General features: G+C 41.0%; 1 protein-coding gene and 1 long non-coding RNA gene across 8 annotated transcripts in view; one reads left to right on the plus strand and one right to left on the minus strand.

Moving 5' to 3' along the window:
• DACH2 (dachshund family transcription factor 2) overlaps positions 1-2,014 on the minus strand; it is a 457,244-nt gene extending 455,230 nt beyond the window's left edge. For 4 of the 7 annotated variants that reach the window (XM_073360876.1, XM_073360878.1, XM_073360875.1 and 1 more), the window contains exon 1: positions 1,220-2,013. In XM_073360876.1, the coding sequence (XP_073216977.1) occupies positions 1,220-1,728 (509 nt within the window). In that variant the 5' untranslated portion in view covers positions 1,729-2,013. Of the gene's footprint in view, positions 1-1,219 lie in introns of all 7 variants that reach the window. The other 3 variants (XM_073360877.2, XM_073360873.2, XM_073360874.1) reach the window with 2 other exon arrangements.
• On the plus strand, positions 1,101-20,666 carry LOC140917634 (uncharacterized). Its single transcript, XR_012160932.1, has 3 exons — positions 1,101-1,588; positions 11,535-11,626; positions 20,443-20,666. It is a non-coding gene; the product is annotated as an uncharacterized LOC140917634 (long non-coding RNA).
• The last annotated feature ends 3,571 nt before the right edge of the window (positions 20,667-24,237 follow it).

Raw genomic sequence — 24,237 nt, forward strand, 5'->3', positions numbered from 1 at the left:
GGGCTATAACAACAGTAAAACCTCTTTGATTAAATAATGTACCATTATTCTAGAGTTATACTAAGCAACAGTTTGTCTGTAAACTACTCATACTCCTCAGGCAACATAGCACATGTTCTTTGGCTATCATTATTTTATTTGCAAGACTTACAACTTCTGTATTACAAGTTATGTTCACAACCCAAACAAGTAGAGATCATAAGTCTCGGTGAGAGAAAAAATATACAGCTAAGAACTTAAAGCAAAAAGTACTGAGGTCCTTTCTATGTAGTCATTTGAAAGATTATCTAGACACTATATTTGTGAGAAAGTGAATAATCATTTCATATAATTTGCCAAGTTCGTGCTTAGTGCAGTTATCTGGCACACAGATTTAATAAACCTCAGCAAGAAAGTTCAACAGTTTAAGAATTTTGTGTAATCACCTACACTAAATCACTCCTCTTTCTCTAGAACAGATTTCATACAATTTATTGCCTCCTTTACACCATCTAACTCTGCTACAGTCCCTTCTGGCAGCGAGCATCATAAAGTGCATTTGCATTCTCCTACTGCTTCTGCAGTTAGAGACGGTGATTTAAGGTGACCATACGGTCCAGAAAACTTGTCTAACAGTTAGCCAAAGTGAAGGAAGCATCCTCTGAAGACTGCCCCATTCGCAAGCTGAGTATACGTGCCAACGTGGGGTTTCCGTTTCTAAAGCATTGCTTAGTTTTGGCGCATCCTGCATCTCGACCCTCTCTCAAAGATACCATCACAGGGTAAGTGGCAGTTTGCACGTTATCAACAGACCGTCCGCTATAGCCGTGCAGCGGAGCCCCACCATAGGCTGGACTTCTGGGCGCTCATCTTCCCTAACACGGAACCTGCAGGGCTGTAGGCACCTTGCAAGGCGCGCTAGGGAGCGCTCAGAGCCCTGGAGGGGACGCAGCGGGCTCTTTGCTCTGTTTACAGAGAAGAGCCTCAGGGCTGGCCTGGCACGAGCGGCTCGGGAGCACGCTCACCACCCACCCCGAGCCTGGGACTCCCGCGAAAACAAAGTTTCCCTGGAGCGGGCGTGACTGTGCCCAGGGCTCCGGCTGCCAGAGGAGCGCAAGGTGCCCGGGCTCCCACCCACCCTCCCTGGAGGCGGCTGAGCACCCACCCTTGCCAGTGGGCAGCCAGCAGGGAGAGGCGCCGAGCCGGGGCGGGAGGAGTGACAGCGAAGTTTGCCGCTCACCTGGCGTTGGTGCAGTCGTTGTACAAAGTTTCGAAGTCTTTCCTGGTGATGAGCTTGCAGCGGTTCACGCCGGGCTGGATGGCGCCCAGCCCCCGCAGGATGCGGACCTGTTCCACCGTACACACCACGGGCGATATATCCAGCCGCTTCAGCTTGGTGTAGACCGTGTGCAGCCCCCCCACCAGGTGCTTGAGGAAGAGATCGAAGACCTGCGGCAGGCAGATCAGCTCCTGCCCCTCCACCAGGAAAGAAGCCACCTTCACCCCGTGCAGATCAACCATCTTACACTCGTTGCTGCCACCCCCTCCGCCGCCTCCCGTGCCCGCACCGCCGCCGCTGGAAGCCAGGAAACTGTTGACCAGGCTGTTGGTGAGCCGGGGGGACTCGGAGGGGCTGGAGGAATAGAGGGGGTCTGCCCGGAACAAGCCCCCCGGCCCCCCCACGCTGCCGCCGCTGCTGGCGCTGCTGGAAGTGGCCGAGATGACGGGAGGCGCGGAGGAGACAGCCATGGTCACTCTCTGCGGCGGCTCAGCCCCGCGCTCCCTGCCACGCTCACTCTCCCCAACTGTTTGCAAGACGACCCAAAACAGAGTCTCCCACTCGCTCGCTGGCGCACGCAGCAGCCGCTCGCTCCGAGCCCTCCCCACCTCCACCCGGGGCGCGGGAGGGGGGGAGAAGAGTGACAGCCCCCTCCAGCCAATGCGCCTGGCCCTCGGCAAGCGTGGCCCCGGCTAGTGGCTGCTTGCGGAGGGGAGCTGGGGCTGCTGCCGCTGGAGGAGGAGGCGGCTGCTGGTGTTGCTGCTGCTGGGGAGGGGGAGTGGCGTGGAGCCCTGCCTCCGCCTCTTGCCCGCCCCCGCCGCTTCCTCTGACCAAAGTGACCGTCCGCAGCAGCCTTTTCACTTCTCGCCACCATAGGGTTGTCACCTGTCCAGGTTTGCCCAGGACCGGCCCTTCTTTGCAGTTAGCAGTAGCTGTCCGGGGAGGTCTGCCAGGGTGCTCAGCGTACACTGCCGGCTGCCCAGTTCTGTGGGCTCAGGAGCATCCTGCGGGCTCCGTTTGTTCGGGGGTTTTTTGTACTTCAGAGGCGGCAACCTTAGCACACGGGGGCATGTGTTCCCCCTCGCATTGTCCTCCCCTTTCTCCTCTCCGAGTTTGCAGTGGGCTGATGGACCCCCTGCTCCCTCTGCCTGCCCACTAAATCCCCCCCCCCGCCGCCCTTTGTGGTTCACTGCTCCCATCTAGCACAGACCCCTCCCCCTTGCAGTAAGCTGCCCCCCTTTTCTCACATGCCCCCCTTCCCTTTGTGAGTCATGTGGCCCTAGGGTGACCAGACATAGGATATTAGGAGCTTTGTCTTATATGTACAATTATACCATCACCCACCCACCCCCAGAAAAAAAAGTGGCCTGATTTTTCACACTTGCTATTTGGTCACCCTGTGTGGCCCCTCCCATCTTACATGGCCCCCTCTGTGATTCCCTCTCTCCCACAGTTTGTTGCTAGGCAGGCCATTTGTCCATTTTAAGCCGAACAGTCTTGTTTTTCTCAGGGTTTGTCCCTGTCCAGCAGTAATATAAAACCAGACATGGTTTTGACCAGTATAATTGTGGGCGCATGGAGGATGCCATTTTGCAGAGGGCGCTGCTCCGCTCCCAACAGCTTGACTTCACATGTACACCAGAGTGGGCGGGATGGGTGCTTTGCAAAATGGCGTCCTCCATGTGAGTACCCTGGCAGGGGGCAGAATAGTGGGGGTGGGCCACACTATTCCAGAAGTCCCATATTCCGTGGATGCATGAGTGGCCACCCTTTTTGTTGCCTACCTCTCTTGCCATGCCTGCCCGTCCCCTTTACTGTTTGTTGCTCCTGCCTCTACCTCGTCTGTCCTCTCTCCTTGCTGTTTGTTGCTGCCTGCCTCCCTTCACCTGGCCCCCCTTTTCTTGTGCACCTGCATATTCTTCGTGCTTGCAATTCCCCTCTTTTGTTCGATCCCCCATTCGCTGCATTCTCACCCACACTTATATATGCCCACCTAAACTCCCAGTGCAGCCAGAGTAACCTCCCACACTGCTTGTTGTAGTCCCCCCCATCCTTTAGGTTTGCCTGCACCCTCCACCTCCTCCCCCATGCAGCCTAATGCAGAGGAGTGGTTAGCTTCCATTCTCTCCCCAACCACCCTTTCATTATTTACATGTCCGGCTCTGGTGGCTGTTCCCATGACCTGTCCTCAATGGTGGCCCTCAATCTGGGCCAGGAGATTGAGGGAGGGGTTCCTGGCCAACATTGTTGCCCCACCTCAGCTTTCTGTCCCATCCACCACCACAGCAGATCACCAATACCTCTGCCAACACCACTGGTGTGGCAGCAGAAGGCACAGGAAGGGACTCTTCTGCCAAAAGCACCACCATCAATGAAGCCTCCTCAGTCAGCAAGAAGAGCAGGGCAAGAGCCTGGCACAGAAGGTTCCTTCTGCAGCAGCAGCTGCTACTGCCATCCTCCTGCTGTCCCTTCCACCAGCTCTAAAGGCTGCAGCCCAGGTGGCTGCAGACCCACCTGCTGTGGCCCATCCAACCATCACTACTGCCACTGCTTCCTCCTTTTCCATTTACAGTGGCTGGGGAACCTTCCCCACCTTGACCAGGAGGCAAAGTGTCTGCAACCTCCTGGTAGCCACCTCCTCCCACAGTGAAACCTAGGTGCAGGTGTTGGTGTGGGTGGTGAGACACAACCGAGATCCCAATCTCATTCCTGACCCTTTCTCTCCCACTTCAAATGTTGCTGCTACCTCTGGACTTGTGAGTGCTCTTGTTGGCTTGTGCTGATGACATAGAGTCATAGGACTGGAAGGGACCTCAAGAGGTCTTCTAGTCCTGTGTCGTGCACTCCTGGCAGGAATAAGTATTATCTAGATCATCCCTGACAGGTGTTTGTCTAACCTGCTCTTAAAAAATCTCCCGTGATGGAGATACCACAACTTCCCTAGGCAACTTATTCCAGTGCTTAACTATCCGGACAGTTAGAAAGTTTTCCCTACTGTCCAACCTAAACCATCCTTCCTGCTCCTCATGATCCAGGACCAGGGTACGTGGCATGAGTGGAGGCAAGAGCTCTGTCCAATGAACCTCCCAAGCAGAAACTTCAAAGAGAAAGTGCAGAGCTACAATTCTTTTGCAAACTTAACACCATCAATTTGGGCTTGAATAGGGACTGGGAGTGACTGGCTCACTACAAAAGCAATTTTCCCTCTATTGGTATCGACACCTCCTCCTCAATCATTGGGAGTGGATCACACCCACCCTGTCTGAATTGACCTTCAATATTGGTTCTCCACTTGTAAGGTAACTCCCTTCTCTTCATGTGCCAATATATATTTATGCCTGTATCTGTAATTTTTACTCCATGCATCTGAAGAAGTGAGTTTTTTACCCACGAAAGCTTACGCCCAAATAAATATGTAAGTCTTTAAGATGCCACCAGACTCCTTGTTGTTTTTCTCCCAAGCAGAGGTGCTGACTTTCTAATGTGCCAGGGGATGCTCGACCTGCCCCCGCTCTGCCCCAGGCCCTGTCCCCACTCCACTTTTTCCCCCAAACCCCAACCCCACTCTGCCTCTTCCCATCCCTGCTTCGCCCCGCCCTCACTCCATCTCTTATCCCAAGCCCACACCCCCACCTCACCTCTTCCTGCCCCACACCCCATTCCACCCCCTCCCCCAAGCTGCCCAGACCTTGCTCCCAGACCCCAGCACCTCCTGCATGCCACAGAACAGCTGATCATGGTCGGGGGAGGCACTGGGGAGAAAGGGGTAGCTGGTTGCTGGTGTATGCTAAGCAGGGCTGGAGCACCCCCGGAGTTGGCACCTATGCTCCCAAGTACCGGGACCTTTTTTTGCCTGTGGAGGGCAGGGAGCCCCGGTAGGTCAGCATGTATCTCCACCATAGTCCAACGGCCCACTGCGGATCTCAGCTGGCAGCTCCTCCATGGAATCATGAGCATGGATACGTATCCTCTCTTCCAGCAGTGGCCAATGCCAGGTGCTTCAGAAGGAATGAACAATTATCAAGTGACCCATGCCCCATCAGCCACTCCCAGCTTCTGGTTGAGCATGAGGTTGCCTCCCTGACCATCTTAACTAATATCCATTGATGGACCTGTCCTCCATGAATTTATCTAATTCTTTTTCTAAACCAATTATAGTTTTAATCTTCACAACATCTCCTAGCAATGAGTTCCACAGGTTGACTGTGCATTTTGTGAAGAAGTGCTTCTTTTTGTTTGTTTTAAACTCTCTGCCTATTAATTTCATTGGTTAATCCCTGGTTCTTCTGTTATGAGAAGGAATAAATAACAGTTCCTTATTCACTTTCTCCATACAGTCATCATTTTATTGCCCTCTATCATATGCCCCCTTAGTTGTTTCTTTTCCAAGCTGAAAAGTCCCAGTCTTTTTAATCTCTCCTCGTATGGAAGCTGTTCCACACCCTTAATTGTTTTGTTGCCCTTCTCTGCCATTTTCCAATTCTCATATATTTTTTTTGAGATGGGGCAACCAAACTGTACTCAGTATTCAAGGTATGGGCATACCGTGGATTTATATAGTGGCATTTTGATACTTACTGTCTTATTATCTATCCCTTTCCCAATGGTTCCTAAAATTCTGTTACCTTTTTTGACTACTGCTGTACATTGCGCTGATTTTTCAGAGAACTATCCACAGTGACTCCAAGCTCTCTTTCTAGAGTGGTATCAGCTATTTAGATCCCATCATTTTGTATGTAGAGTTGGGATAATGTTTTCCCATATGCATTACTTTGCATTTATCAACATTGAATTTCTGCCATTTTGTCGCCCAGTCGCCCAGTTTTAGGAGATCCCCTTGGAATTCTTCACAGTCTGCTTTGGACTTAACTATCTTGAGAAATTTTGTATCATCTGCGAACTTTGCCACCTTACTGTTTATCCCTTTTTTCCAACTCATTTATGAATATGTTGAACAGCACTGGTCTCAGAACAGATCCCTGGGGGACACCACTATTTACCTCTCTCCGCTGTGTAAACTGACCGTTTATTCCTACTCTTTATTTCCTGTCTTTTAACTAGTTACTGATCCATGAGAGGACCTTCCTTCTTATCCCATGACTGCTTACTTTGCTGAATAGCCTTTGGAGAGGGATCTTGTGAAAGTCCAAGTACATGATATTCACTGGATCACCCTTGTCCACATGTTTGTTGACCTCCTCAAAGAATTCTAATAGATTGGTGAGGCATGATTTCCCTTCACAAAAGCTGTGTTGACTTTTCTGCAAAAAATCATGTTCACCTTTGTGTCTGATAATTCTGTTCTTTACTATAGTTTCAACCAATTTGCCTGGTACCAAAGTTAGGCTTACTGGCCTGTAACTGGATCACCTCTGGTACCCTTTGTGTGGCAAGAGGGGGACTTTGGCACAATCTGCATAGAGTGAGTCAGGCTGCAGCCCCTTTTCCAGCTTCTCCAGAACTTCCTGTTGACATTCTGGCTGCACTTTTCCCTGTGCCTCCTTGTATATGCATACCCCATCTATGGCCCCACAAAGTCACGAGACCTCATCAACTTTCTCCTGATGCTGGCCAAGATGGCCATCCACAAGTTCAGGAGGAGGAAGCTTGATGATGTCGGGAAGATAGTGCTCTGTGACTGTGGGGCCTGTTTCTGACCCCTTGTCACTTCACGCATCCAGTCAGAGTTCCTCTGGGTAATGTCTACTGGCTCTTTGGACTTCTTTGAGGACCAGTAGATGTTGTCCAAAGTTCTCTGCTCAGTGTCCCCATCTGGATCCCTTGTTGTAGCCCTATGACCTTCACTTTGTTGTCCCCCAAACTGAGTTGTGGTAGTGCTCAGCAGTTCACCCATCTTGGCTGAGGGGACAGGCCTTTAGTTTGAGGGGCAGAGACTGTCACTTCCTATGTATTTATTTACAATGCCTAATGCAATGTGGCCCTGTATTCAGCTGGGGCTAGGTACTATCATAATACAAATAATATGAAAAGTCCCTCAAACAGAAAATATATCTGGGTAATTTATTGGACATAATTGCTAACAGAAGATTTAATAAATCAGATTTAAAGGTTTCTCATTGTTTTTCTCCTTTATTCCCTTTAAAGACATTTTGCTTTGAGATTAATGAGATAATCAAATTCCACTCAGGATTTTTTTTTTCTTTTTGACTTTAATGTCTTCCACAAACTAAACATATTTCTAAATAAGGCTGAGTTTTTGCAAGGCCAGAGGAAGCCTTGCGCATCAACACCCTGCAAGCTGGAGTGGCATGAAGCAATATAAAATCATAAAGACTGTAGTAAAAACAGTACCCTTGAAAGGTGACTATCCATGGAGAAAAGAACTGCACTTAGACTAAGAAAATGCTCAAGGTTTGAGAATTAATACCATGCAGCAGCCCAGCTCAACTAAGCGTATAAGAGTCAACTATATCAGTAGATATTATTTCCTTGTAATTTTACCCAAGATAAGGCAAAGATGCTAAATCCAAAAAATCATACTGCAATATCTTGTCAGTTGTAAAGTATCCTGCATTTGTCAGCTGGTTTGATTGACTGGGGTCCAAATGTGTAATATGAATGTGTACAAACTATTAACTCTCCATATACAGTAGTAATTAGCCTTTTAGAATGATTATTTTTAATCCAATATTCAATATTTTTGTCCATTTCAGCCCTGAGGGCAAAATATTCCATTTTTCTTGACATTAACAGCCAGTGAAATGTTGGTGCAGTTTTAATTACATATAAAAATTGACCACCAGGTGTTGGACTGCAAAATATCAAGTAAAGGGGCTTGCTTGTGTTTTTTATGGTATGTAGCCTGCTGGAGTAAAAGCAGGGACAAGTTCTTCATAAATGCCAGAGGAGAGAGAGCAGAGCCCTGGTCAGTTTCAAGCCCCAGTAGAGAGGGCTAATCCACAGCTCCCTGTAAATTACCTATTACCAGTAGGCATTATTGTGACCACTGGCTCATCCTATAGAGAAGATGCTGACTGACACAAATTAACAAGGAGGGGGTAACGATAAAAACATTAGCAGCCTTTTAAAGAAAACAGTAGGGAAGTTTCATTAACAATAATAATACCTAGTTCTTATATGCCACGTTTCACCCAAGTAGATCTCAAAGTGCATTACAAAAGAGGTAAGAATCATTATCCTTATTTTAGACATGGGAAACTGAGGTATGGGGCAGTGAAGTGACTTGCCCAAGGTCACAAAGAAAAATAATTTTTTTGCTAAATGACAGGAAAATTCAGTAGTGATGTATGTGGTACAATTAACTGTATTTCAATTTGCCAGTGGCCAAGTATGGGGAAAGATACTAAATGGAGTGACTCAAGAAAAGTTGTAATGTAGGAGATTAAAATGATGCAGGATTAATTCTATGAATAACATATTCTATAAACTCTATCATGACACAGCATGTCTGATGCCAGTAGTATACAGGAATAAAAGTTCATATCAGCTTAGTGAAGGACATAAGTACACATGAGATGGAGTTCACATCAAATATGAGTAATGAACATAACACTAGGTTTGTGAGTGATGAGGTACATGTGGGCCCAGAATGAAGGGATAGTTGAAAATTGCATATTCTACTCAGTTTCAGCTATCTGAGACACCACTTTTTCTCCATTCTTTCCAATTTGAGGAGCGCTTAGTGCAATGCTGATGTTCTCCTTTCTGACATTAACAAAAGTCTATGGAAGTCAGTGGAAATATTCCCACTGACTTGACTAGGCTTTGGGTCAGGCCCTTAGTAAATGAGCAATTCATATCACTAATTTTATGAACACAAGCTGGGACAGGAAGGGAAAAAAATAATTATGAAATAATTTTTCCAAAATTAGTCTAAAATTTAGTTCCTTAATTTGTATTAGAACATGTATTATGATTATATTAACAAATGTAGGCTACTGGCACGTGAGAAACAAGATACTGAAATTATCATTTTTACTGCCCAGATTTTGTAGTGCACTAATACTGGAGGTTTGAATTCAATTTATTTTTGATGTTTCAGGAATTTTTATTGAAGCATGGATTAAAATTTCTCTCCTAAACAGCAAGATTTTTTTTTAAAACAATGAAACTAAATGTCTGAGTACCAATAGAAAAATGATCCCTTCTCTTGTGTAATTAAATGCATTGTATTAATGTGTGCATAATGCAAAATCAATAAATAATGAATTACCACTGATTGTAATTGAATGTTTTCATAATTTTATTGTCAGCCATGATAAATAATCAGTACATTTATACTGCATTAAATTAATTAGTGTGTCATTTCTATTACATACATCAGCAGTGAAGTAATGCAGTGACATCTGTTTCTAATGTTTTAAAGATGTTGTATCCCTTATTAAGTAAAAGAAAGAGTTATTAGAGATGTTTCCAGTGATTGTCAGTTATACTGGGGTATTCGAGGGGATCTAATAAAGGAACTTACCCTCCTAGAATTTTAACCCAATAATGGTTGTGAATAACAAAGGTTAGAGTCAATTTGCTTCTTTGGACATTTAAAGAAAAGAGGGAAATTTTCTACTCTTTTTACAGAGAATAAGACTGAGCCCTGACACCTTCTTTTTAGCTAAATTCCATCAATATAATCAGGGAAGATTCAGTAGAACACAAAATAGTAGACACTGAAATAGGAGTCTACCATCTATATGTGTTTTTTCTGCCTCAGGCCCCAGTGATCTCTATATGGACACAAGGGCCTGCCCCACATGAAGCTCATTGGAGGATCAGGGCTTTGGCAGTCAGATGGTTATGTAAAAAGAAAACAAGGTAATTTTAATGTACTCGGAATATTTTACAAAACCCAAAACTTAGACAGAAGAAAGCTTTACATTTTAGTCTGGCTACAGTACATTTCTTACTGAGGGCACCATCCTGCAACCACTTAAGCAATATGTAGTTTAGTTTAAATGAGTGGTATGTTGATTTTAATGAGACTTCTTATGTGAGTTAAGTTATGCTACTGTAGACGTGTTTGCTGGATCAGGCCCTTAAACTTTAAAAGTAAGCGGTATTCATACAGTGCTGTGTAATTCCTCATGCTGAAGTGTATTTGTTACTGTGCATCAATGTGCACTTCCCATTGAAGTCAGTTTGTGTACAGCTTCTGAAAGAACAGCATCACAGGATCTGACATTCTTAAGATAAGCATTTCTGAACCTCTGGTTGGCGCTCTTCATCTTGGTGTAAAATTACATGATTTGTGAAACGGCCAATTGTAGGTTCTGATGTGATACACTGTAATCTAGTGTTTATGCTCTCTGATTCTTAATTTGTTAACTCAGTCAAATGTATTTTAAAATTAAATATTTTATTATTACTTCATAGAAGTATTTTCCCCTTCTTATAACAGTATTCAAGCAAAATCAAAACAATTTTACAATCTTTTATATTAGGTTTTCTTAGTTCCAGACAAATTACCTCACTTGTCAATAGGAAGTTCCAAAATTCCCTTTTTAATTAAAATAATTGAGCCAAATTCTGGAGTCCTTTCTCAAGAAAACTGACTTCTGTATGCTGTACTCCTTATTGAAGTCAATAGGAAGACTTCAATCGGAATTTTCCCTGAATAAGACCTTCAGGATTTAGACATTCACCATAAGAACTTTGTAAAAAAACAACAAAAAACAAATGAATGACCCAAAGCCATTATCTACAAAGGCCATATCTGCTCTTCATGGTAATTAAAGCTTTTATGGGACTTATAAGAGCAGAGTTTTACTCTTATGCATTTAGCCAAAATTTCCTCTCTCTCTCTGGTGATGTGAAATGTGTTGTGCCTCAGCTGGCTGTCATCTTCCACCCCAGAGGTATCTGCACTTCAGTTGTATAAGAAAATTTGTATAGAACTTTAATATATTTCACAATGAAAAGTGTTGCATAAATACAAGTGATGTTATTGTTAATTAAATGAACCATCATTGCTAAAGAATCAACTCAGAATCTGTCACATTAAACATATGATTCACCACTTTAATCTTTGGCCCAATTTTGCATTCCACTGGGGATCTGCAGTGGTAAAAATTGCAAAGTCAGGATCCTATTAAAATCATCAATAAGGATGAAATCATTACGATATAATCTTTCTCGAACGCATTTTTCTTAGTGGAGATAGGCTAGTGGTACTAGACGTATCAAAGTTAACACACATTTAAATCTCTACACTGTGTAATCATGTATATCTACTCACATTTTTAAATACAGATAAGTTAATATCCATGAGATTATAAACTGAACTCCTCTCTCTGTTTGCCAGGCAGCCAAATACAGCAAAAGTTTCCCCTGCACTGTCTGTTGCAGTATCTCTAGCCCTGACCTGAAGGCACCACCATCTAGTGGAATGAGAAGGTATTTCATTTTTCTTCTTTGTAGATTTTTGCATTTTTGAAACAGACTTTTTAAACTATCTAGAGCAACAACAAAAAAGTAATCTTTTGTTGATTTATACCAGAAGATACAAAAATATCTTCTGTAGACCCTTCATAAATTTTCATATCCTGTGTTGTGAGTGCAAAGTATTTTATGACAAGAAAATATAAGAAGAAACTGATAATGAGAAAAGAAGTTCTACATAAACAGATTCTGGTATAAATTTAATGAATGTATCAAATTTAACATTTCATTGAATCTATTTTTATAAAATATAATTGTCAAAATAATTAATATTTTAGGAGTGGTAAACTTGAGATCAGTTTTAAAACCAATATATGTCTACAATACCAATTATACCTATTTGTAGAGTTATATAGAGCCATTAAACATACAGTATTTTAACTATACTCTAACCATTAAGTCACATCAAATGCAAACTTTAAAGTTCTGAATGGAAGAATACATTTTTCCTTAGGCTTTAAAAGTGTCCATTTACCGTATTTGACTATATTGATATATTGGATTGAGTTACATGATTATATTTCTTTTTATTGACTTACCAATTATTGTCAAAGATAGCAATTATTTTTGTGTTGTTTCAAGAGTATGCATGCATATGCAGCTGTTATCCTAAGATGCCTCCTTGCATATTCAGCTCCACTGATTTTGTCTCAGCATTGCACATGCACTGTCACAATGGATTTACATCATTCATAGATACATAAAGACAGTTGTGCATTGACACTAGAAAAAATGTTAAGATTTTGTTTAAATATTTGAAAATTCCTCCCATAAATATTTAATTAAATTTAGTAGGTCTAATAAATATAACAAATAATTAAGAGTTAGATGTCCAATAATGCTGAAAATATTTTGAAATATTTAACAACCTACATGATGGTAATTTTGCCCCTGACTTCTGTGGGAGCTGGACCAGACATCAGTGTTAAGTACTACTATCCTCAACTTATGTACGGAAATGCGACTGATATAATTTGGCATCAATGGGTGTTCTGCATTTTAGATCAATGCCAGGATATGCCGGTTAGACTTATATTGTATATCTTCTAAGAGCCATATTGCTACTTTAAGACACATTCAGAACTCCATATTGAAATCAATATGGAGCGCTGCATAAAAATTAATGTCAGTAGATGGTCCTAAGAGTCTCAAAGTGGTGCCTGCTATTTTGCCTTTCTGATCTCTAAAATACATGGCTGAGAAGCTGCACATTAGAGACATAGCCCAATGTGTAGTTTAACATATTTACACAGGTTTACAGGAAGATACCTATTGCATTTGCACTCCAGAAGGGACCATATGTTTTGCCTCTTGCTTACTGAGAAGAACAGAGAAATCCAAAGACTGCCATGGAGGACTAGCCAGGAAGTGAATACCAGTGATCTGCAGGACTTTGAGCTCCCAGACTTGTATTCAGCTATGCAAAGGGCTTCTTTCTCAGTGGTCCCACCTATCCCTTCAACAACCCTAGCTGTATGGGTAGTTTGAAAGCTGTATTACATTGTCTGCTGGCTCCTGGTTGTGCACTGTAACAGCTCTGAAGATAAATGTGAGAAAATGCAGTTGGACTTACTGTGTTAAGCAACATTAACTATATGTTTATGTGCACCAGTTCTTGGCAGGGAGTGGAGAGAAAAGCATGCCACTTAAGGGTTCATTCTCACTCACACCAGTTTTACACAGGCGTAACTCCATTGGGCCTGATGCCAGCATAAATCGGGACTAAGTCAACTGAAGCCGATGGAGTTACACAAGTATAGAGTGAGATCAGATCAAACCCTTACTGTAACTTTGGTTGCTGATGCACCCACAATTTTGGTCTGGACAGTTAATCTCAGTGACTTTTTAAAAACAGAGTCAAAAACAGCTACATTGAAAAGGAACAGCATTATGCATTCCTTCTCCTCTACTCCATACCAAGATTAATGTGAAGAACACACTACACACAGGTCATTTTTCTATATCCTATAAAGACATGCAATGCCTGATTCTGATTTTATATTGGTTTTACATTAATGTAACTCTGCTGACTTCACTGAAATTACTCTTGATTTACACTCATGTAAGTGAGATCAGTATCAGGCCCAGAGTTAAAAGCACAGGTTAAATTATTTGTAATACATGACAATTACTGTTGAAATTATTTCTTTCCTTCAGTTTGTCTCTGTAAAAATGATCATTAACCACCTATGATGTGGAGGTCCTTCTCTACTGTGTGATGTGGCCATGGATATGCTATAGGATGCAAATATTTTTGCAGAAATACATGAAGGTCATGTAAACATATTTCTCAGCAATACACAAGGCTTGGCTTCAAAGTGATGTGAAAAAATAGTCTATATAAAGATCATGTTACTCAGGTTTTATTAGGAATTTCCACTAACATGCATAGGACTTTTACTAAAAAAGGGAGTTATTTCAACAAAAAGAGACTTAGGCACCCAAATGACAGAAAGCATTAACCCTTTCTTTCTAAATTAAAAGTAAATCTTGAGATTCCTCGAGTACTTTATTTGTAAGGACTCTTTTTAATTCATATAGCCAAGGATTGTCAGTGGATTCATGGGGGAGGGAAGAGGGAAATAAAAAGAATGTGAGAAATTCTGAGGCTATAATGATTGCATTTTTCAGCCTCAAATGCAAGAGTTCTGAGATGATATTTTTCTAAACCAAGTGGTGAGATGTCTAAAGATAAGGGACTAGATTCTCCAGTTTCTGTACTGTAACTAGTCAATACCACTACTCCTCATTTAAAATTGTATTAACTTAGAAAATAATTTGGCTATAATGTGCCACACTATAGCTAGTCCTTATGTGGCCATGAAATGGAGACGGAAGGAGTAAGAAGTCTCCCCACTCTCTAAGCCTATCTCAGGGTTGCTCTGAAGTACAGCCCTGAGCTTGGGGAAGAAGAGGGATTGCTACCATTTGTGGGAACAATGTGCTGAAAAGGGGGCAGGGAGGGATAATGATTTGGGGGAGCTATGACTCTATCCCCCACTGGCAACAGTATATTGCAGCCCTTAAAAGATCTCAAAGATTGCTCCCCACTACCCAACCAAGGAGCTCTGAAAGCTTTTTGCCTTTCTGTTCAGAGCTCTGTGTCCAAACTGCGGAGTGTACATAAGTGGCACACTGAAAACAGAGAAGAATGGAATGTGATACATGTTATAATAACATTCATTATAGTATTTCTTTTAAATGCAAAATAAAGGATTGTTAATATTGATTGGCAATTAGCTTTTCATGATATTATTTCAGAATTATAGAATATTGCATTCAAACAGACCTCCTGATATCTTTTTAATGAAGGATGCATATACATTTTTTCATTATATTAAGTATGCTGTGACAAGATCTGTCATCATTTTATATCTTGTAGTTTTTGAATTCAGTCCTGTTCATAGTTTCATGTAGGCCATCGGATTTAAAGAACTTTTTCAGAAAATGTAAATGTGAGCGATAATTTTAAATACACATAGACATTTAAGCTGGGAAGTCCCTTATATTTTAGATATTGTTTAATTTTCAGTCAAATAAAAAATATGAGAAAGTAAAACAATTAGGAGTTAAACTTAAAAACAATGTTAATTTTACCCTAAAGTGGTATAGCAAGAACAAGCTTCAACATTAATATTCTGGGCTAGTAGTTTAATAATTACAGTTAATTAAAAAAGAAGTCTGTATTACCAAATTTAGTCTAAATGGAAAAAATAAGGCTTGCTTCAGCCGGAGTGTAAACAAAAAAGGTAAATATTCCATCAGGCAAAGTATAAAAGCAAAAGTTAAACCTTCCTATAACTCATCAGGCTCCAGTACAAAGATGGAGAGTTCCCTGCAACTCTCCCATTTCCCTCTCCTGATCTTTCCCTCTTGCCAATTTAGATCACTTTTCCTCTGCAGAATCAGCTGTAGACTGTAGACATGTGAGCAGCATTTCCCTTCAGGAACCTTTGCTGTTTAATAACTAGGTTATCTGTGGGACTGCAAGCAACAGTTGTCCTCTGCAGCCACAATAATGGCTGAGGGAGCCCCTGATAGCCTGGAGCACATTTTTAACCCTGGGTTACCCAGTCCTTCTGGAAGGTCCCTCTACGTGTCATAGTACACATCCATTAACAGAAGATGAATTAACGTAAATTTAAAAAATCATATTTCCAGTCAAGATTGAGAAAATAAACATGCATCTGTGGAATTTAAGCCTGCCAAATTACTATTCTGTATCTCCTACTCAAGGGAAAGTATGCGCTCTTGAAATTAATCTCCTCCATACTATCATATGAGGATTGCATTCAATCCCATTGTCTTTCTTTAACCATCTTGCTATTTATTCCTGCATATGCTTGACTTTATGCTTCTGAGGAAAGTTAAACATGTTCATAAGTGTTTCCAGGACTGAGGCCTAAACTTGAAAGAATAAATAAATGACTAGAGCTGATTCTCAATTGCACTTGGCAGTCCTTCACACAAGTGCAAAGTAGATGTAAAATGCTACTATTCTGATTTATACAAGTGTAAAGGTCTACTTATATGCAAGGTTGTGGAGAATCAGACCCCTAATCTTTTGCTTTGCAATAGGGAGCTAATTTGAAAGAACTAATTCTCATTTATTTTGAAACACCCTATATGAATTAACATTAAAGACCAATTTATGAGACACCTAAGACCTGATTTTCAGAGGTGGTGAGCATCCACGGCTCCAATTAATTTCATTAAGTTCATTAAGGAGCTGCAGCGGCATGTTGGTGTGATGTTTTACTTATAGACAGTGTGTTCTTTCCATAACAACTTCAAAGATTTTAGGGAAATACAATGTTGGTTTTAAATCATTATGGAAGAGTCATCAATGAAAGTAACATTTTTGTTAACGACCTTGCAATAAAAAGTGGCATAGGCAGTGCATGAGTCTTCCATTTGGGGAAGCTAATAAGCTAGTGCCGGAAGTTCCCTAGAAGTGTGGGGAGCTCCACCAGTACGTGGACCGTGGCACCGTCCCCCCTTGGCCTCTTCCCTCTCCCGCCCCCAAGGCCCTGCCCACCTGCCACTCACTCTTCTTTGCCTCTTCTGCGCTAGTCTGCTCACACCTTCAGCCTCTGAAGGCCTGGAAGAGACTGCCTGCTTCCTTCCTGGGCAGCCTTTATTGGCTGGCTGTAATACTCACCCTGATTGGCTCTCTAACAGGCCCTCCCTGATTGGCTGCCGCCTTGCACAGCCGCTCTGGCCTGCTGTAGCCCAATACGGCATGGGGGTGGGGCACCGCCCCACCACACTGATCTGCTACTGCGAGTGGAAAATATCTCCAATGGCCAGTGATGGGACACTAGATGGGGAGGGCTCTGAGTAACTACAGAGAATTCTTTCCCAGGTGTCTGGCTGCTGGGACTTGTCCACATGCTCAGGATCTAATTGACCACCATATTTGGGGTCAGGAAGGAATTGTCCCCTGGCTCAGATTGACAGAGACCCTAGGGGTTTTTCACCTTCCTCTGCAGCATGGGGCATGGGTCACTTGCAGGTTTAAGCTAGTGTAAATGGTGGATTCTCTGTAACCTGAAGTCTTTAAATCATGATTTGAGGACTTCAGTAACTCAGCCAGAAGTTTATGGGTCTATTACAGGAGTCGATGGGGGAGGTTGTGTGGCCTGCAATGTGCAGGAGGTCAAACTAGATGATCATGATAATCCCTCCTGGTCTTAAAGTCTATGAGTCTGAGTCTATAAATACAAAGTAGAACAAAATTTGTGTTTATATTTATTGTTGGTGATATAGGATCTATGATGTATGTAACTATTCATTTCCATACTTTAATATGTTTGGATTTTGTAAGCTGTGAGAACTAAGTACATTTGCACTCAGCAACCTCAACTAGTTTTTATACAAAATTTTATCAAAATTTTTTTTGATTCAATATATTTGTTATGAAGTAATAGCCCAATATTCCTATAACACAGATACTTAATACAAGACAGTTCCCTATTGGGGCCCTTACTGCTATTGCACACTAGACCAAGGATTAAATATTGACTCCATAAATATAGTTATTCCAACATTTTCAAAGGTGGCCACTGATTTTAGGTGCCTCCATTTTTACATGCCTTAACTGCTGGGTATGTTGGGCCTGTTTCACAAGTCCTGATTTCCTGCAACTCTAATTAAAATAGGAGATTATACTTTATTCTGCCTTAACCTGAATGAAGCAAAGTCTATATTGGTCCTGCTGCTAATCTGTATCAGACTTGAGTCATTGTTAAAAGCATCTTTCTGTTTTGCCACAAAGACTGGGCTCAGGGTGGAACCCTACTATTCTGAACCTCTTTATGCAGTGCATATGGAGCTGCTGTCCCATAATATCAGTTTTATCCATACAAGATGGTTATTTTTTACTGACAAAAATGCAAAAAATGTACTCAATATGAAACATCTCTTCTTGTCTTTATTTTATTTGCAAAGGGCTTTTTTTCTTCTAAATGCCTGTATGCTGAAAAAATGACAATAGCTTCCATGAAAAGTTCAGAGGCTGAAGAAAGCAAATAAAAAAACTGAAGCACTGGAGCACAAAACAGAAAAGAATTACAGTGACATGTGAAATATGTTAAAATTCTTCTTTGAATCAGTCATTTAGACATACAAAGATAATGATGATGATTATGATGACAATAATTATAATCAGCTAAAATTTAAATTCATCCATTTTCTTCTATACAAATACAAATTATATTTCTTTTGTCTAATCTGAATGTGACCATTTTAAGCAGTTATTCTTGCAAACCCTCCTCTAATAATCTGCTTCAATACTAAGAACTACAGCTATTCTTTCAAAGTGAAAGCCCCTTCCTGGCTTTTAACTTATGTGAAAGAGAGGATATATCAACTAAGTGGTGTTACTGTTTGTACTTTCATCTTTAAAAATGTGAAACACTCTGGCCCCCACCTTCCCCTCTGTTTCCACAAGTGAAGAGGATTGCCTGTGCCTGCTAATATAGACTGAGTGGGTGCAAAAGTGGCTTCTAACAGCGTGTTCCTATCATTCTCTTTTATGGGGGCTCTGTGTGTCTCCCTAAATAAGATGGAAGGGTTTAAAGGGACCATAGGTCTCTGCCAATTTCTCCCTCTCTAAATATAGACCTAGCAGAGTCTGCAGTAATTTGCTCTGGTTGGGGCAAGGGTGGTTCTAGAGGCAACCAAATTTTGGGGAATAGTTAGCAGAACAGCTCCTGAAGGAATAGACACAGCTGGGAACCACTGAGAGGCGTATGAAACTGGGGATATGTTGCATTTAGGATGTCAAAACTTCACCTTCTTCTAGGGGAGGGCAAACTCCAAATAAATACCAAACTCCACACCCCACACCAATAGAAGAATTACAAGAAGATGTTATGTGTATAGGGGGAAGATGGCCCTGAATTAGTGCTATATATTACAATTCAGTATGCAGCTGAAGTCCTAACTTAGGCAAAATGGGAATTTTATATATGGTCTACAGATCTGACCCATTATTGTTTATTTACTTTATTCATTATCATTCTATCTGTGGAATATACAGACTAGAGAACACCATAGTATTATGGCAATGGTGCATTTGAATTGAGATTTCAAATTCTGTAATTTTTCAATTGTGCCTATCCCACAACACAGATTAAATTACAAACTTTTACAAAAAATGTAATCCATTTTAAAATAACCAATAATTCCAGTGCATAAATTGCTTATGGCATGGGCATTCCCTTTCTAACCAGATAAAACGCAACAAAAGTTTAATAAACTACAGGGTACATGTCTCAATTTTCTGCATGAGAGAGAAGCTGTCACTATAAATGAGGTGTATTGTACTGGTATGGCTTGGATTAATGAAAAATAGGTGGTAGGTCTACTCATTCTGGAGCTTCTAATAATGTCCATTTCATTTCCTCAAAAGTCACCACTCCACATACTTTGGTGTCAGTTCACAATTTCTGAAAGTTGAAATAAGGGCACACTCTAGGTCTACATATGTCAAGCTGAAGATAATTCCCTTCAACCTTCTACAAAAAGTAGAATGATTCCTTTTTTAAAAAAAGAATGAAATACCATTGCTACTCTGGCCCTAAAATCCTAAAGGCGAACTCCTCTAAACCATGCACAAAACGTTGCTATTTTATTTTCATCTTTAAGGTGCAGTGTTGTAAAGGAAACACTTAATGATGAGTAGATTTTCCTTGTAAGGCTTCAGTGTATTTATTTGTTGAAAACAAGAGGTAGAATGGACATGTCCCTGTTTTCTGCAAACAAGGCAAGATGACAACAGAGTCTTATGTCTTCCTTTTTAGCTGTGGCCCCATTGATACTACCAATTTTCCCAGAGTCACCTTCTGTCTGGTGATAAACCCATTTATATATGTCCTTTTTGCTCAAAGGCAAAACACAATAGGAGTGACTGCCAGCTCCCCTGCAGGCCATGTCTACACTAGGAAACTTTAAAAAGAAATTCTCATTGTGCTAGCTGTAAAGTCCAGACTCATTCTCTCCCCTCACCACAGACATCTGATGAGAGCACTAAAAGACAATGCATTCAGACTAAGGTAGCTTTAACTCACATATCCAGTTTGTCAAAGCTTTAAAAAAAATAAAATAATATTTTTAACTTGCTCTAGTGCTAGCTTTTCTCAGTTTTCTACTTTTGCTGCTTCTAATTTAGACATTAGACTTTATACCAGTGTTAGCTTCTTGAAAGTACTCAGAGATTGTTTAACCTGTAAATTGGGTTCTCATCATTATTCATTCTTACTTTGCAGGTTTCTGTTGCTGATGGCTTCATGTGTGAGTCCCTGGTGAGTTTAAGATAAGTGTGTCTTCACAAGGATCTGAGCTTGCAAGAACTCATTTCATCTGATGCCTTTATAGCCTTTTGTTTATGGTTTCTCTGCTGAAGTCCAGGTTAAAATACTGCATATGAGAGACATCAATTCACTCAGCTTTATGGACCACCTTAAACCCTTTTAATTATATGATGATATTTATGATGAGATTCCTAAAGGAGCTTTCTCAGTTTCAAGAACTTTAAAGATTAACAAATTTTCTTTTTCCAGATTACTTTCCTTTTCAGCCATGAATAATGTATGATAGTTGTCTGTTGTAATAAAATACTTCAGATTCCTATATTTACTCATTTTCTTCAGATGAAAGATGCAGTCTTCTAATCTGAGTATATCTGTGTGTTTGCTATGCCATATTATCCATTTTCTGGACAAAGCACACCTTTTTGCAATATTTATATAGATACATAATTTTAAATACACATATGCAATCAAATACTGTAAAGCCTATTATATCATGTGTAAAACAATAAACATTTGAAACCTTATTTTAATTCATTTTTATCCATTAGGCAGAAAAGACCAGGATACTCTATTTGCTTGGTTTTTTTTAAAGACATGATAGCACTGAAAGTCTACTCCCATTTAAGTCACTGGCAAAAATTCTATTGACTTTAAAGGTGCAGGACTAGGCCTTAATGGCTAAAGAATCACTACTGGTGAGTTGACAAGAAGTTGGAAACAGTAGAATATAGAGAAATCCAATGAATAAAAATACCATTAACAGATACTGATAACATAATAGATCTGTCCTTGCTCTTGTTGCCCTAAGTGAGAGCAGGATCAAACCAACTGTATTGTGTAATATATTTTTCTCACTCCTTGCATATATATTTATATACAAATATTAATGTTTAAGCAGTTTTAGATATTTTCCCTTTTTTTCCAGATGGCATAAAGCAATTTTGTCTCTTTGAAAAACATATACAAAGTGAAGCAGATGCACTGAGCATGTGGAAATGAGAAAAAAATTGCCTAAGAAATAATAAACACATGTATTCTCTCAGATCTTAATTGTTCATAAGGTTTTGGAGTACGGTTTTCAACTACAGCATTAAAGATAACTACAAGTAAATATCTGAAGACCCAGCAGATGTACAGCATCAGAGAGGAAGAATGGACTTGTGGTTAAGACACAGGGGTGGTCAAGAAGAGCCGAGCCCTATTTCTGATTCTACTTCCTATTTCTGGGGCAACTCATTTATACCTGCCTGTGCCTCAGTTCCCTCACCTGTAAAATTGAGTAATATCAAATCACACAGACAATTTGGAAGATTAAATTGATTCATGGATCACTTTGAGATTCTCAAATGGAAATAATATAGAAGGGTAATTATCAATTTAATTATAAAACAACAGTATCACAATTACATTTCCTGAAATATTAACATGATCTGAAGCAATTTTTGTATGAAATTTAGCAAAATATATATTGCATGATTTGAACAAAAATATTGTATATTCTGCATGGTATTGACAGCTAATGTAAATTAGACCAAATGATCCCTTGTGTACATCCTAACAAAAGCTCATTGGTGAGATGTAAACTGGAAGGACTTCTTAATTAAATTACTGTAGCATTATTATTACATGGCTGTCCTTTCCAAGGCAACACTCTAATAGCATAGCATGACTAAATATAAACTAGGTGGCTTGTGCTATGAGGATCTTCTACAGCAGAAAATTCAGGAGAATGCAGCTGACTTGTCTCCCCCGCCTGCCAAACCTTCCCAGGAGCTGAGATCTCTGATTTCTTTTCAGTTTAGAATCATCCTTACTAACTTTTGGTGGGTCTGCAAAACATGTTTTTGTCATTCAACTTCACTCCAAAGGTTACCAGTTGTTCTCCACGCTGCTATGCAGAAGGCCAGCCTGAAGATTTTGAAGAGCACTAGGGAGATGATTCTTTGGGGTACTCCACAAATTTTACTGACTTTTTCTACATTAGGAGTCTGTGTGAGGGAAATCTTCAATTTAGTATCAATCATTTATACCATACCCTTCATAGTGGTGTATCTAAGTGCCCTCTGCACTATCTATGTTATGTTTTCACTCACACAGTAATCAAGCAGAGACTCTTTACATTTAGAGATGCAGTGTACAGAAAACAGGATCATAAATTTTGAGCTACGTAGCCATACACAGTGCTTATGTTCCTATTGCATAGGTGCACTACAAACACCCTCCCCTGCTTCCCCAGCTGACACCAAATGCAATTTTTTGGACAGCTTCAACAGAGAGTATAGGACTAACTGGATCTGGAGATAGGGTCAACATTAAGGGGTGATCCGTCAAGTTTAAGATATACTGCCCTACCAATGTGATCTTGGTTTAACTTTTGCCACACTCTACTCGTTCTATGGATGGAGGACTTCACTGTACAGAACAGGTACAGCTTGATTAGAAATATTTCCAACATTCCCACAATGCTCCACCCTTGAACTTCAACTCTTATCTCTGTGGGTGAGTTCATTATATATAAGTGGAAAAGCTACATTCATGCAAACCAGTTCTGCAGGCAGCAGCACAGAAGTAAGGGTGGCAATATCACATCATGCCATCTTTATTTCTGTGCTGCTGGTAGTGGTGGTAGCTTTGCCTTCAGAGCTGGGCTCCCGGCCAGCAGCTGCCACTCGCCAGCTGCCCAGCTCTGAAGGCAGTACCATCGCCAGCAGCAGCACAGAAGTAAGGGTAGCAATACCGCAATCCCCCCTACAATAACCTTGCAACCCCCACACAACTCCTTTTTGGATCAGGACCCCTACAATTACAACACTGTGAAATTTCAGATTTAAATAGCTGAAATCATGAAATTTATGATTGTTAAAATCCTATGAAAATGAAATTGAACAAAATGGACCGTGAATTTGGTAGGACCCTAAGTATAAGTGAGAGCAAACCAATTAGCTAAATCCAAAAAAGTAAACAGATTTTAAAATTTTTGTTTGCACTACATGCCAATGTACCCATTATATATGGTAAATCAAAACATCCTTACAGAAAACATGCCAGAAAATTACAGTAACGTACCTTCCAAGAAATAGATGTTGATAAAGTAATGTGAAAATATGGCAATTCATAATAGTTATTTTGTATTTAAAAGAAAATAAATGTAATTGCTTTTCAGCACTTAAAGTCCTTCATATTTTAGTCCTCTTATTTGTGACCTTTTAAATTCCATTGTTTCCATAAACTATTCCTAATAGGCTAGTGGGAGCAGAAAACATTAATGGGTATGAAGCAGGAACAGGACCTCACTGCACAAATTAAGCTACGTCTACACTTAAAACTTTTACTGGTATAATAACATAGGTTAGGGGTATACATTTTTTACAACATTTTAAAGCTGGTATAAGCCTTAGTTTAGACAGTTTTCTGGGAAAAGGTGCTTTTGCTGGTATAGCTTATTTCATTCAGGGAATTGGTATAAGCTACACCTGTAGCATTCATACAAGGCTCATGCACTTGGCAACATTCAGGGCACACCCAGAGTGTTGTGTAGGAGCAGTGCACACACGGCTCCCCTCAAGGGCATGAACCTTGGAATCTCGCCCAGATGACATGAACCGTGGGAAGCCTCCCGGGACTCGGCTCAAGGCCCGAGAGCAAGGAATGCGGTAGATAGAAATTGGTAAATAAGAATGTTAAAGCCAGTGTATTCCTTTTATCTGTTGGAGAATGTAATGCGCGGGGGGAGAGAAAGAATAAAGGAGA

This window comes from Lepidochelys kempii, chromosome 9 (genome assembly GCF_965140285.1).
Source record: "Lepidochelys kempii isolate rLepKem1 chromosome 9, rLepKem1.hap1, whole genome shotgun sequence".
Lineage (NCBI taxonomy): Eukaryota > Metazoa > Chordata > Testudines > Cheloniidae > Lepidochelys > Lepidochelys kempii.